The 12,671-nt window shown below is 34.9% G+C and overlaps 1 protein-coding gene across 5 annotated transcripts; it reads right to left on the bottom strand.

Annotated features, from left to right (window-relative positions):
- Positions 1–3,991: 3,991 nt before the first annotated feature.
- Positions 3,992–12,642, bottom strand: LOC143304124 (uncharacterized). 5 transcript variants are annotated; one of them, XR_013060814.1, is made up of 5 exons: positions 11,599–12,633; positions 10,231–11,280; positions 9,377–10,017; positions 8,887–8,985; positions 3,992–4,212 (listed from the first exon to the last, which is right to left on the bottom strand). XR_013060814.1 is itself a non-coding variant. In XM_076626490.1 (5 exons), exons 2-4 carry the CDS (start codon positions 9,559–9,561, stop codon positions 8,889–8,891), a joined length of 210 nt encoding a protein of 69 aa, XP_076482605.1. In that variant the 5' UTR covers positions 9,562–11,280; positions 11,599–12,642; the 3' UTR covers positions 3,992–4,212; positions 8,887–8,888. The 5 variants fall into 5 exon arrangements, 4 of the variants coding, with proteins under 4 accessions (XP_076482605.1, XP_076482607.1, XP_076482604.1 ...); XM_076626490.1 differs by having other exon boundaries at positions 9,377–9,444; positions 9,517–11,280; positions 11,599–12,642; XM_076626492.1 differs by having other exon boundaries at positions 9,377–9,444; positions 11,179–11,280; positions 11,599–12,639.
- Positions 12,643–12,671: the final 29 nt, after the last annotated feature.

Here is a 12,671-nt window from a genome sequence, read left to right as displayed (position 1 = left end):
TTCACTGTAAATTTAATAAAATTTATAAGAACGGAATTATTAAAAGGGTATATATGTGTAATTAAACTAGATTCTATTCTCAATGTTACTTCATTATTTTATTATTGTTTCATATATATATATATTTTTTTTAATTTACATGTGCTTCTAAGTTAATAGAACTAAACACATGTGTATGTATTAATTGCTATATACGTCATAATTTCAACCATAATATTAAATTATGGTATGTATTATTAAAAAGTATAGTTTAATGTATATATTAAATATATATCATTTATTCGTAGATTTTAAATATGGATACTGGATCAAAGAAGGAGATTAAAGAAATGATTACCAAAGATATATCGAATATACATAATTACTTTCATTTCGAACTTTTTTAGTCTTATTGTTACGTCGATTCTTATATTTCAAGATCTAGTCTTGTATGTACGCTGGGGAGCGCTTTTATTTATTGATTCAACAAAGAATATCGTTGTAGGTGTCATACATGCGAGTAAAAGTAACGAAGTACGAGCAGTTTCACTGTAACATACTTCCTGATAATTTCTCGTTATTTATACCATAAGAAAGTATCAAAGAGGAACTCTTATCTCGAACGTGGATCTATTTGTCGATAATGCATGCGTGTAATACTCGAGTGTCGTTCATACAGCGTAAATATACGTGCAGATACGTAAACCTTTTATGATTTTTGTATCAAAGGCAGACCTGCTATAATACTCGCAAGTGAAATATAATTCTACGAAAGAAAATGGAGCAAAAGAGTTTCCTTGGTAATATATTCTTCCTTTTTCATCACAAGTTTCCTCTTTGTTGTGCTTCTGTTACATTATAATCCTGTTAGATTTACGCGCGTAAAATTTCACTTTGTTGCACTATATATCTCATCATCGCCATCTGCCGAACACCTGTGAGAAACGCGGTTTACTTTGTCTCAAAGCGAGCAAACGTCTAATTTCACAAATTGGATTTTCATCAACAGCGAGAAGGGCATATGCGATGTAAAGGAGGCTGTAAGGGTGTCCTAGGGCTTACGGTGGTTGTCACGATGCCGGAAGTGGCGCCGAGCAGACACGTCAAGGGAGAATCAGAATCGCTATTGGCAAAAACCATCACGAACATTTGTCCTTCGCGCCACCAAAATTCTATCTTCTGAGATATTTTTCGCGTTTCCGAGGTCATCGCCACTCTCCTTAACTTTGCCTTACGATGTATAATATCTCGATGTTACGGTAGTTAGAAATTTGTATTAATTTGGAGAACCTTGCAAAAGTACGCAAATCTGCTACGATAGTCGGATAGAGAGTATCGGCAGAGATCTGTTCCTTTATCGTGAAACTCTCTCGGACAACTTAGATGCTACCAGATATCGATTCTCGCATCCAACCATTTCGTAATAAACGTAGATCACCCAAGAAATTTCTCAATTGTCATCCGTTAATTTCGCTCAACTTTTGCTTTATTTTAGCTACGTGGGAACCTATTAGTGCGCAAATGTTACCCCGAAAATGTTACTCCTCTGTGCCAAATATCGTTCACGTGTATAATCAAAGTTGCATAAAACCGCGTACAATTGCATCAGGAAATTTCTAATAATTTGCTCGTCTCGCAGGACGAAAACAGGCTCACGAAGGATCCCTCTGTTCTGGCTATCGAATGTACCGCAAGCACGTAGTTTCAAGTGTCCGTTCTCTAGAAAATTCGAAACAATTTATGGTCGATGGTCGAGTGAACGGTGCAACGGTCGAGTCGGAAAAATCAGAAAGACAAATCGTCATAGTTCGAACAGACCGGGAAGCAGAAACGCACTTCCATGATCATTTGTATCGTTGCTCGATCTGTTGCTGCGCAATGACCGAGCAAGCTGTTGATTTTTCTTTTTCTGCAATGCTACTATACTCTACACTCTATGCTTTATACCGTTCTTTTGCCCGCTATTTACCTTGTACGCGAACTTTTTATCGCTAGTGGATTGCAAAAATCCTTTTTTATCACGAATTTTACGTGACAATGCGTAGGTCAGGGTGGACGTAAGACAAAGGAAGGTGTAGATAAATAAGACAGGGTGTATTTAAAAATAATAAGTTATTTATTACAGTTTATTTAATATGTATACAGGCTATTCGTATTATAGCAGCGATAGCTAGTGTTAAATTAACAATGACAGTTTCCATCGTAGTTAATATTATATTGGTTATTGGCCATGACGAAGGCGAATTTTGATAGCCCTGGTCGAGGTCGGTGGTCTGGATCTATAACAAATAATACTATATTAATATAGCAAAGAAATGTCGTAAATATCGATATCATTTGCAAGGCGATTCTTTTTGGGCATAGTGAAATTATGTTGATCAGTTTGTGGATATTAGGTTGAAATTAGATAATAAAGTTATAGATTTACCCGTTTTAAGGGATTGTTCAGGCGCCGTTAATTCACTGGATATGTCGCCCTGAAGCAGGATGTTTAAATTTTGGATCATATATTGTACTGATAGGAAGTATTTTATCGATACAATTATGAGTTTATTTGATTAAAATATCTAACGTAGTGTCTAGTCACCAAACGAATTAGTAGATCAGCCGTGAACAATGGCAGTAATTTGTATAATAACAAAGGATAAGCCAAATATAGCAGAATGACTCATCGGCTAGCGGGAGGTTGTGTCTAATTATCAAAAGCGAAAGAAATATGAAAGATCCTAGTTTGTAGGACTTGTTGACAATCAATGTCAACAATTTTTTCGTTTGGTCCATAGAATGTTTTGAGTGGGCTGTATTTCGACACACGACAAAATTGATAACGTAAATAAATCTTATATATTTGTTTCAAGAAATGATAGCTTGTTTGTGAGCGGTATCTTTAGACAGGTTGTTGAAAACTGGATGTTAATTCGGATTTTATATGTTCAATAACTTCGCATGAGTATTTTAGTCAAATCTAGCACGAATCGAACAGGTGAAAACAATCTATACGGCGTTCGTGCTGAGGTGGTATGGTGATAGGTGCGTAAGGAACTACTCTTGGTGTTTTTAACGAACAATAGCTTATTTAGAACTAATCAACAATCAGAGTTAACAATTAACAATTAACAATTACACTTAACAGACAATTGGTAACAACTAACAAATAACGATAGACACCGAGAGATCATTCGACGCGTTGCTATGCAAATAATACCGAGGAGTTACGCATTTAATGGCGTAAGACAGACTGCCTGTGCTTTTGTTTCGGATCGCGCAGATTCTTCCCTTCGTAGCCCATCGATATCGTAGCTCTTCCGAGCTGTATGCTCTTCCGAGAATTCGGCGGAAAGAGTGTGAAGATATCGATGGTACATTGGGCACGTCGGTGTTGCGCTTTGGCGGCGTCGCGCTTTGCATCCGGAGCCGTTGAAAAGTTCCGTGGCCCGTGCCGCCACAGTGCTTGGCAGGCTTTTATTTTGTTTACCTAGTGGATCGGTATGATAGAGTTCGAGACATGTGGAAAGTACGGCTTCCAGGCAAGCAGGGGCTGATTCAGCGCATTAAAATAAGAAGAAAATTTCGTATAAACGTTTTCGAGTAGACGCTTGCTTTGTGTCACAGTACTTTCTTACCTATCTTTAGAGAAATTACTCGAATCGATCAGTTCCAGTTTCTACGGAAACGCGAATGCGTCGCGTCATAGATCGTCCATCTTGTTCGAACAGCTTACACGAATTTGTCGAAAATTTTGATCGTCACGTCAACTAACGTTTTATAAGTAAGAGATTTTAAACGCCCCCGTATTTAATAATCGAACGGATTCGGATCCGAAGAGCGTATTGGTCCGGAAATAAGGCCAGCACGATTTATCTATTTTCCAAGAAATCGTTCATCTGTGTAATGTTTAGCATCGCAAAATAAGCTATAAGCGGAACGTATGGTCATATTAGGCATATTATGTTATATAAAATTTTCTTCTTATTTCAGTATTCAGAATCAACCTCTGCCATATTTTCCACGTGTTCTGATTCACCTTGTATAATATATAAGAATGATAATTGCAAATATATTTGTATAATAACTCTATGATAAGCGCTTAATAATACATACAGTGAACTTGTAGAGAGTAACGTTTGCTGACTGTCGGAGGCACATTGTTGCTGTCTATGCAAAGACAAGTGCCCATTTCTTGTCGAAGAACTCCAGTCAATTCTAGCGTTTCACCCACATAAGTTTTCAACGCTGAAACATGAAAATATATAGTCGTTATTTTTTAGCTTTGCCTCTATTTGATCTTCATCTTATCTGCTTACGCGCTTAATAATAGAACTAGGTTTGGTCTACGTAAAAAGTAACTTCTTTTTATTAAGACTCATATTTATTAAGATTTAATAAGATACAATTTATTAAGATACATGTAACGAAAGGCAGGAAGTAGTAACATTTTACGTGAATTTGCATGGATCGAATATGCTGATGTGCTTACGAATAAGAGAGTATTGATCGATAATTATTAAAGCCAATTGTTTGTGACATGGGAATAAGCAAAAGTCATTTTTAAGTTTAAAGATCTTTAGTTTAGTATTGAAATGTGTTTAATGTATTTTAGCAAAAGTAGATAAAATAGGAATATTAAAAAGTTGTGTTTGGAAGACAAAATTTGACAAAAATGATGCATATACAAATGCTATCTGTGGTCATTAATATATTTTTTCGTTATCGACAGAACATTTTCCCTTGATTTTATTGACATACTGGATTAATCACTTCTTTAAGTTACTCGTTCTTGAAACAACATCAAAATCGTATATTGTTTCGTGCTAAAAAATCTACTAAATCCATTGACAGTGAAACGATATTTCGTATACGGTTCTTACAAGAATTATTATTATTTAAGACTTAGGAAAACGTATATACAGTAGCCACGCACACTGTGCGTATTTCTGGCGCGCGTTTCCGTTCAGTGACAGTACTTCGGCGGACTGGATTGCCGAAGCGAAAGGGTTAAAAAAATACGATAAAATCACATGTAGCTCTCTATTTGTCTAGTCGCTTTTGTAGCAATATCACTATGTCCTCTGACATACTTGAGGTTTCTTACAATTCATAAATTAAATGAACAACTGTGCAAGCGAAATCGCTGCTGTAGAATCCCCGCTTCTGTAGAATCAGTCGTATGGATTTCAAAATTTAGTGTGTCGCCGGGATTAGCGTTATCCAAAGTACGCCACAGGAATAGAACATAAAGATATTTCTCAAAATTTGTTATTGCTGGTATGATATTGCTGAAATACAAGGCTGCAGTTTCGTAATGTCGTCAAAACATTCAGTTCTTTTTTGGTCAGTCACTTTTCGCGTGCTTTGTATTGCTCTGTCGAATTTGAAAGTTTCTATTACGATAGCGGATGGTGCGAAAGACGCAAGTTTCTAGTATTTTAGAGATGTCTGAACGTCAGCTGCGTGATTATGTAACAAAAAATGGAGATATCCACTGAAATATTTTAACACGCAAGAGATTTCATGTTAAGACAATACACGCAAAGTAAATACACACGAATATAATAGTATATCCCTTTCGATGTCATTCGATTTTTGTATCATTCATTTTTTCCCCGATATATTTGAGCGATTCGAGATAAACAGGATACACTTCTAAACAATTTCTCTCAAAAGTGGCAGGAATTAATATTTTTTTATTCTGAAAACAAATAACTCTGGAAATATTGAAAATGTAAAAGAATAGGAAGCTTAAAATCCGTTCACTTGTCGATGCAATGAGCAGAACTATACATATTTGCGATAATAAGAAGATAAAGTATCTCTAATGATACTTTTAATACATCAAAAGGCAAATACTATAAAAAGATTCGACGCGCTCTTTGAATACAGCTACTATCAAGATGTATAAACATTAGAACACATAATTAGCCTAGATCGTGTCGAAGTAGTAAGTACGTATGTACTTTTGACGAATTTTTAAATTCAAAATTCTTTTGAAATCACGTTTAAAATACAGTTATTCTTAGAATATGATTTAAAATATAATCTTCTTTTTACTTTTTGCGTAATTTATTACGCAAATCATTACTAAAGAAAGTTACTTTCCAGTTGTGTTACAAAGTAATCCACTTTGTATACAGGTATGTAATAAATTGCCAGAAACTTTGATGAGAACGAACTTTTTATTAAAAAAAGTGACATCTTTCATGTATGATTTCCTCTTCAATCTAATATTTGCTTGGTAGTAGTATATCAAATATTTTTGAGCTAAAAGTAAGTAATAAATATTCGGTAGGTTTATATGCGGAATGCATAAATAATTGTTATGAGTATTGAAAGTATTACATTTTTCTGTCTAAATCGTTTCGGTTCAATTTGGAAAATCTTATTCTGCGTGTGCAATTAATACCAGCAGCATGTCAACTCTAAAGTTTCATATCACGAAAAGAGTTTATGCAAAAGACGAATAAGAGTTAAGTTTGACATCGAGTAAAGAAAACCCAATTTGAAATTGATCTAACAGTGTTTTTCTAAATTATTTCTACGTATTGTTCAATTTGTTCTTTTCTCAATATTGTTGGATTTAATTAACGCAGCGTCATATTTACGCTAATATCTGCTTGTTAAGCATAATTTTAATATATAATAACATGATCTATAACTCTTTACAATTTATATTTTATCATGGCATATGTTTTAGAATATTCTCCGGCTTCTTGTAATTTTTATTCATACCTATTCCACGTGTATCATGTTCTCTTTATTAACTTGAAACGTTTTACACGCACAGGTGTACGCGAGTACTATCAATTACACGTACATACAGAACTTCCTCAAGCTAATATTATCAACTCTAGAGCTATTAATAAATGTTCATAAAGGGGATACTTCTTCACGACATGTAGTTTAATAGTTTATTAACACATTGACTGCCACGCGTGTTTTCAAAAAAATCTGCGTCAGGCCACGCGTACAGCAGTACCAAGCGTTCTCTGCTAGGTGCTCCTATCGATATTTTAGTAATGCGAATCGCTCAAGTGGTGGTCTCAAGAATGATCTTTCGTTTCGCTTGTTCGCTACATTAAAACCGCTAGCTGTTGTCGAATATAACGAAGGAAAGTGTGGTATAGATTATTCCGATCAAATGGTTTCTTATGCCACCACAATTAGAAAAGGAATCAAATGGTACAGAAAACTTGGCATTCAATTCCTTCTGGGAATTTCTGTTGTAAACGCTTTGACGGTTTACAAAATTGCAACAAGGAAAAATATAAATATTGGAATATTGTTATTCTATAAATTTATTATTATTATGTTATTTTTATTTATTATTATATTATTTTTTTATTATTATTATATTATATTATTATTATTATTTATTATTATATACTGTTATTTTATAAATTCAGAAAGATAGTTATATCCACTGTATATACTACGTACATATATGTATAAAATATATGATTTTTTAGGAATATCTCTCTACTTTAAACTGTTACTAGCAAAGATACTTTGCAAGTAGCATTCTTATATGTTGGATTACAAGCTATTTTAATTAGCCTTGTAGTGAATATACTGTACAATATTTGTAATTTTAGCGAATGTTGTGATACTGTTCTGTAGGAGTACCAAAACATAGTTATCTTCTATTAGCAAATAAAACTCTATTTTTGATGAAATTTAGTAAAAAATATTAAAGTATCCGAGGAACAATTTCTTTTGCCTGCAAAAGTCACTTTGAGCCGGTGAAATCGAATCCTCAAGATTTCGATTAACTTGTGATGATCCGAGATACAGTAAAACTTTGCATCGCTCTATTGAAAAATATTGGTGCGCTAGGAATAAATCTCGAGTAAATAATGAGTTTACTATGTTAAAGATAAAACGTGTAACAGGCATTACATGTAAGAAATACAATGCGGGCAAAATAACAGTTCACTTAACATTTCTGTTAATTTCTAAATACATAGGATTTTTCTCCAGATATTAGCGCTTTTATTGGAACAAACAAATGAAAATGAACAATTCCGTGTAACATATTTCGGAGCCATATTGATCTGATATGTCAAACATATACATTGATATTTCGAAAATTAAAAATTATTTTCTAGAGTTGACATGTTGTTTTTCTGGTAAGTAAAATTTTTTTAATGTATACTATAACTAATTTATTAAGTGTAATTACCAGTTATTTGCCCCACTTTTATAATTTCCTTTGTATATTATATACATTATAATCTAAAACGTAACGTAAAACTCGAAGCATAGGGTCTGCGTGTGGCGAGCCACGGGACAGAAACCGTTGGAATGTTTACTGTCGCGTGTCGCCACGAATATTTCTTTTAAGGAGAGCTATAGAATTACTCCATACCTTTGTTAGGCAAAGCGTTCATCCCGTGACCGCGGCTACGTTCGGCAACTGACTGTCGCCTCGAGCCCAAGCTCACTATCACCAATCTCGAACAATTACAATCGGATTGAATAACTACAATTGTTCAGTTACAGCTATAGTAGACTCTAGGTTACAATGTTGCGGGATTATCCAAAATTCCAAAGGCTCCGGTGTTCTTTCATCTCCGACATATTTATGTGACACAGGTATATTCGTGTCGATACTTGTCTATTTCTACCGAATATTAATATACATATTTATAAGTACCACGAGTATATTCTCAAATGTACATGTTTCAACTAACTATTAAAAAACTAATTATTATAATCGCGATGTGCGAGAAGACCTATCCTGAACTAATAAATAAAGATTTGAGAAAAATGTTACTACTCACGAGTTTAAAAAATATCCGCGGTCATTATGCTCGCAAAAAGTTCTACGTAATACAACCCCACGCCGATTCGCATCTTTCCATCCTATCACACGATTGAGTGACCGGAGGAACAGAAATGCATGCGACTCACCGTTAGGAGGAACAGAGGAACAGAAGCGTTATGCCATCGAACTGCCGTGCTATCCCAGCAGAACAAAACACGATGAATGACTGCTGATTATTTGGAAAGCTGGAGATAATGAAAAATGCAAGTTTATTGAATTTGTAACTTTGCTAATAATAAAGATTGAAATGCTAATAAACTTAGATAAGTACAAAAACTGAAACTCTGATATGAAAGTTTAAAATCTAGAATAATTCCTGAAATATGTTAGTTATTTGTTTTACACTTCGATATTAAGACTTTAACTAACACTCTTTTTATTTTAATAGAAGAATAACCCGAGAAGATCCTAACCTCCCAAGTTTTTAATCAAATTGTATTCCCTAATTAATAGCGTTCAAAGCAAAATATACAAAATATACAAAATATACAAAATATACAAAATATACAAAATATACAAAATATACAAAATATACAGAATAGACATAATTAAAGTACGATATGTAAAGATACTTACGTTCTTGGCTTCTGAGCCACTGTTAGAACATTCCCAAAGAAGACGGAAAAGTTGAAGCTGTGATATGTCTACAACAAAACATAAGATATCGTTTATATCGTTAATACATAATGTTACGTCCGGTGACTCTGTACACAAACCAGGCCCCAATCCGCGGGCAACATGACAGCCAGTTGTCTACGCATCGTTACTGCGTACCCTCAATAGTCTTCAGGACCCACCATAAATCTTGGCATTTTCATAGTTCTTTTATTTCAAGTGTTCCTTAAATTTATTGTCTACTACGGAATGATACGGGAAAGTTGGTTTTTCTCACGTTCGGTGTCTCCGGCTAGCAACTTTCTCTCCGGGGCGGTTGGAACATTTCCTTGCCCACCAACCTTTTTCTCATCCAATCAGAAGCAATGACTATTGCCCTCACTTTCCTAGTCAAAACTGTCATCTACAAATCCGATGGTCCCGTGCGCTAGACACACCCATCGCTAGCCTTCCTCCGCCATAGTGTCACGACCGGCATACTTCAAATCCGACGGACTGACGATAGAGATAGAGATAAAGATGTGGCGGCACTCGGCGACAATGTATATCGCTGAAGTGCCTAATGAACCATCAACATCCCAACGGTCCTTCCACCGAAGGTTCTAGAAGAAAGAGCACGTGGCAACGATCGCGGACGCCTAGCAAATGCATGGACGGTAGGGATGTTGAGGGATGACAAAAGAAAGTAATCGAATCCGATTGAAAGTAAAATCGTAAGAGTCAGTCTTAGAAAGTCACGTCTAGAGTTCGGAAGTAGATTGTAAAGTGTATTGATGTTAGAAAAAAAATAAAGTTTTCTTTTTTTATTTTTTTACCTCAAATTCCTTTTTTATTTTGTTATTTTACGTGACAATAGCATCGTCACCGAACTTTACTGATTTTCCATCTTTAGAACAGTCGACATCTCTTGACCGGGTTTCCACCCTTAGATCAGTCACCTACTTCACTTATCTATACGCACCAGCTCAACTATCTTCTCTACAAAATTGTTGGAATAAAGTGCGAATTGTAAACCGTTATCTCAGTGTAATACTTCATATAACCACCTCTATTGTCCTAACCGAAATAGGGAATCGATCATTTCATTTGCGAGAATCATACCACGAATGTTCGTTATTAGAACACGAAACATAGTTAACACACAACGGTCGCGTGTTATAAATATCCGAAAATATTTCCAAGAATTCAAAAGTTCACAACTAAAAGAATGCTTAAAGAATGCTAGAGAAACGCGCGCGAAGTCTTGCTTTGAAGTATTTCAGTCTATTTGCGCGCCACCTCTATGAAAAAGACACAAGTTACAAAGTTGCAATATATGACGGAAACTATAGCAAATTCACGTAATATAGAAAAATAATTTGAATTCGATATACCAATACCTAGTGTGTTACAATACCTATCGATATAGTTAAAGCTATTATTGTTAAGATTTCTATGTTTCAAACTGTCTACACGAAGCTATCGTTAAATTATCAAGGATTCTACATTATGAATTACATTGAAACAATAAAATAATTTGTTACAAGTTCGTTTGAAATAAGAGAATGATTTCATATATTTGAATGAAAAAAAGTGATTTGTTTAATCGTATTTACTTTCATTTTAATATTCCAAATAATTACGAAACGATCTATTATGAAATATGTATCAAGTATATTTTAAAGTAGACATAAATTGTATATCAAATGTTACCCATGCTCGAATAAAAAGGCAATAGAACCGTTCATACACAGCTGTCTTAGTTAAAATAAATTAAACGTTACCAGATTTCCATGAAAATTCATCAGACTGATCGTTGATCGTCGTTGCGTCCATATATTAATATTCCTGTTACTTCTATATTATCCCCGCCATCGATCGATAACCTGCACAAAAACAAACTAGAAATGTATAAAATAATTACATGAAAATACGATCAAACGATCAATAACGATTTTATTACGAAAGCTTACGATACAAGCTACCGGTAACAGTATCATTTTGTAACTAGACGATTAAAGAGAGATACAAACAAAAAATTTCAGAAAACCACCTAATTTCATTATCTGAATGTTCGACAAATCGTTAAATAAACGTGGATTGATTAAACGATATTAATAACGAGATATAAACGATAGTAAAAAATATAGTAATGACAGTAATGAAGAAGTGACGCCGCTAATAGGTTAGAATAGGTTACAAACCTGACGCAACGTGATCCATGTTATCGATAGAAAAGAAGACGACTGAATGGACTCGTCGCACCTTAGTTTCGCTGAGCAGCTTCCAAAGTGGCGTAGTGGGAAGGATGACGGAGATACAAGCAGATACGGAAAGTCAAACGATCTACACAAAACGATCTTACACGAATCTTTCCAAATTTCAAACAAAGGATACATCGCGCAATATCTATATCTCACACAATGATTACATCCATCTTTATAAACATCGTACTGTAAGATCGAAAAATAAGGATAGAAATTTTTTTTCGCTTACTTACAATTTATTAATATTAAACTGAATATACAGATATAAATTGGACAGAGAACGATATTTATTTAACGGAACTAAATGCAATACTCGTATCTATATCAAATAACTTTACAGTTATTTGATCACTCTCGTCACAACGAATCTAACACACACACTCTCTCTCTCTACAACTCTATCAATTCTCACGACTCTACTCTTCGACGACTCGAAACCTCTAACGACTCTACTCTTCAACGACTCGAAAGCTCTAACGACTCTACTCTTCAACGACTCAATTAGCTCTGCTCTTCGCCAATACAATCCTGCCCGGTCGTGCTCGCTCTTGTTCTCGTCCTCTCACACACACACACTTTTCGGCTCACATACTTTGGCCTCTCGATTCCTTGAAATATGAAACCGTACCTCTGTTTTGACACTGCTTATCCTTTCTCGCGTCGCTGTTACTAGGCGCTCTTGGATGTAAACAAACCACGAAAGACGACGTACACGGTGCTTTCTAATTTCAACCGATCTCTAATTCAAATCTATTCTACGATATTACAGTACGATAATTCGTAGCCCCACTGGTTTGCATTCGGCATCAAAGACACATTTGTCTAACCTGGGACGAGAGAAAGAAAATGAAGCTACTGACGCTGTATGTGCCCCTAAAAGTAGGCAGAAGCCAAAGAGAAACTGCAATCAATCGGAAAATCAAATAAAAATCACGGCACGAACGAACGAGTTTGCGATCTTTCGGAAGAATCAATGGACGCGTGTTTCGGCAGAAAAAGAGAATAGAATT

The sequence above is a fragment of the Bombus vancouverensis genome, unplaced genomic scaffold (genome assembly GCF_051014615.1).
Source record: "Bombus vancouverensis nearcticus unplaced genomic scaffold, iyBomVanc1_principal scaffold0022, whole genome shotgun sequence".
NCBI classification, from domain to species: Eukaryota; Metazoa; Arthropoda; class Insecta; order Hymenoptera; family Apidae; genus Bombus; species Bombus vancouverensis.
This window is presented reverse-complemented; position numbering and strand designations above follow the sequence as displayed.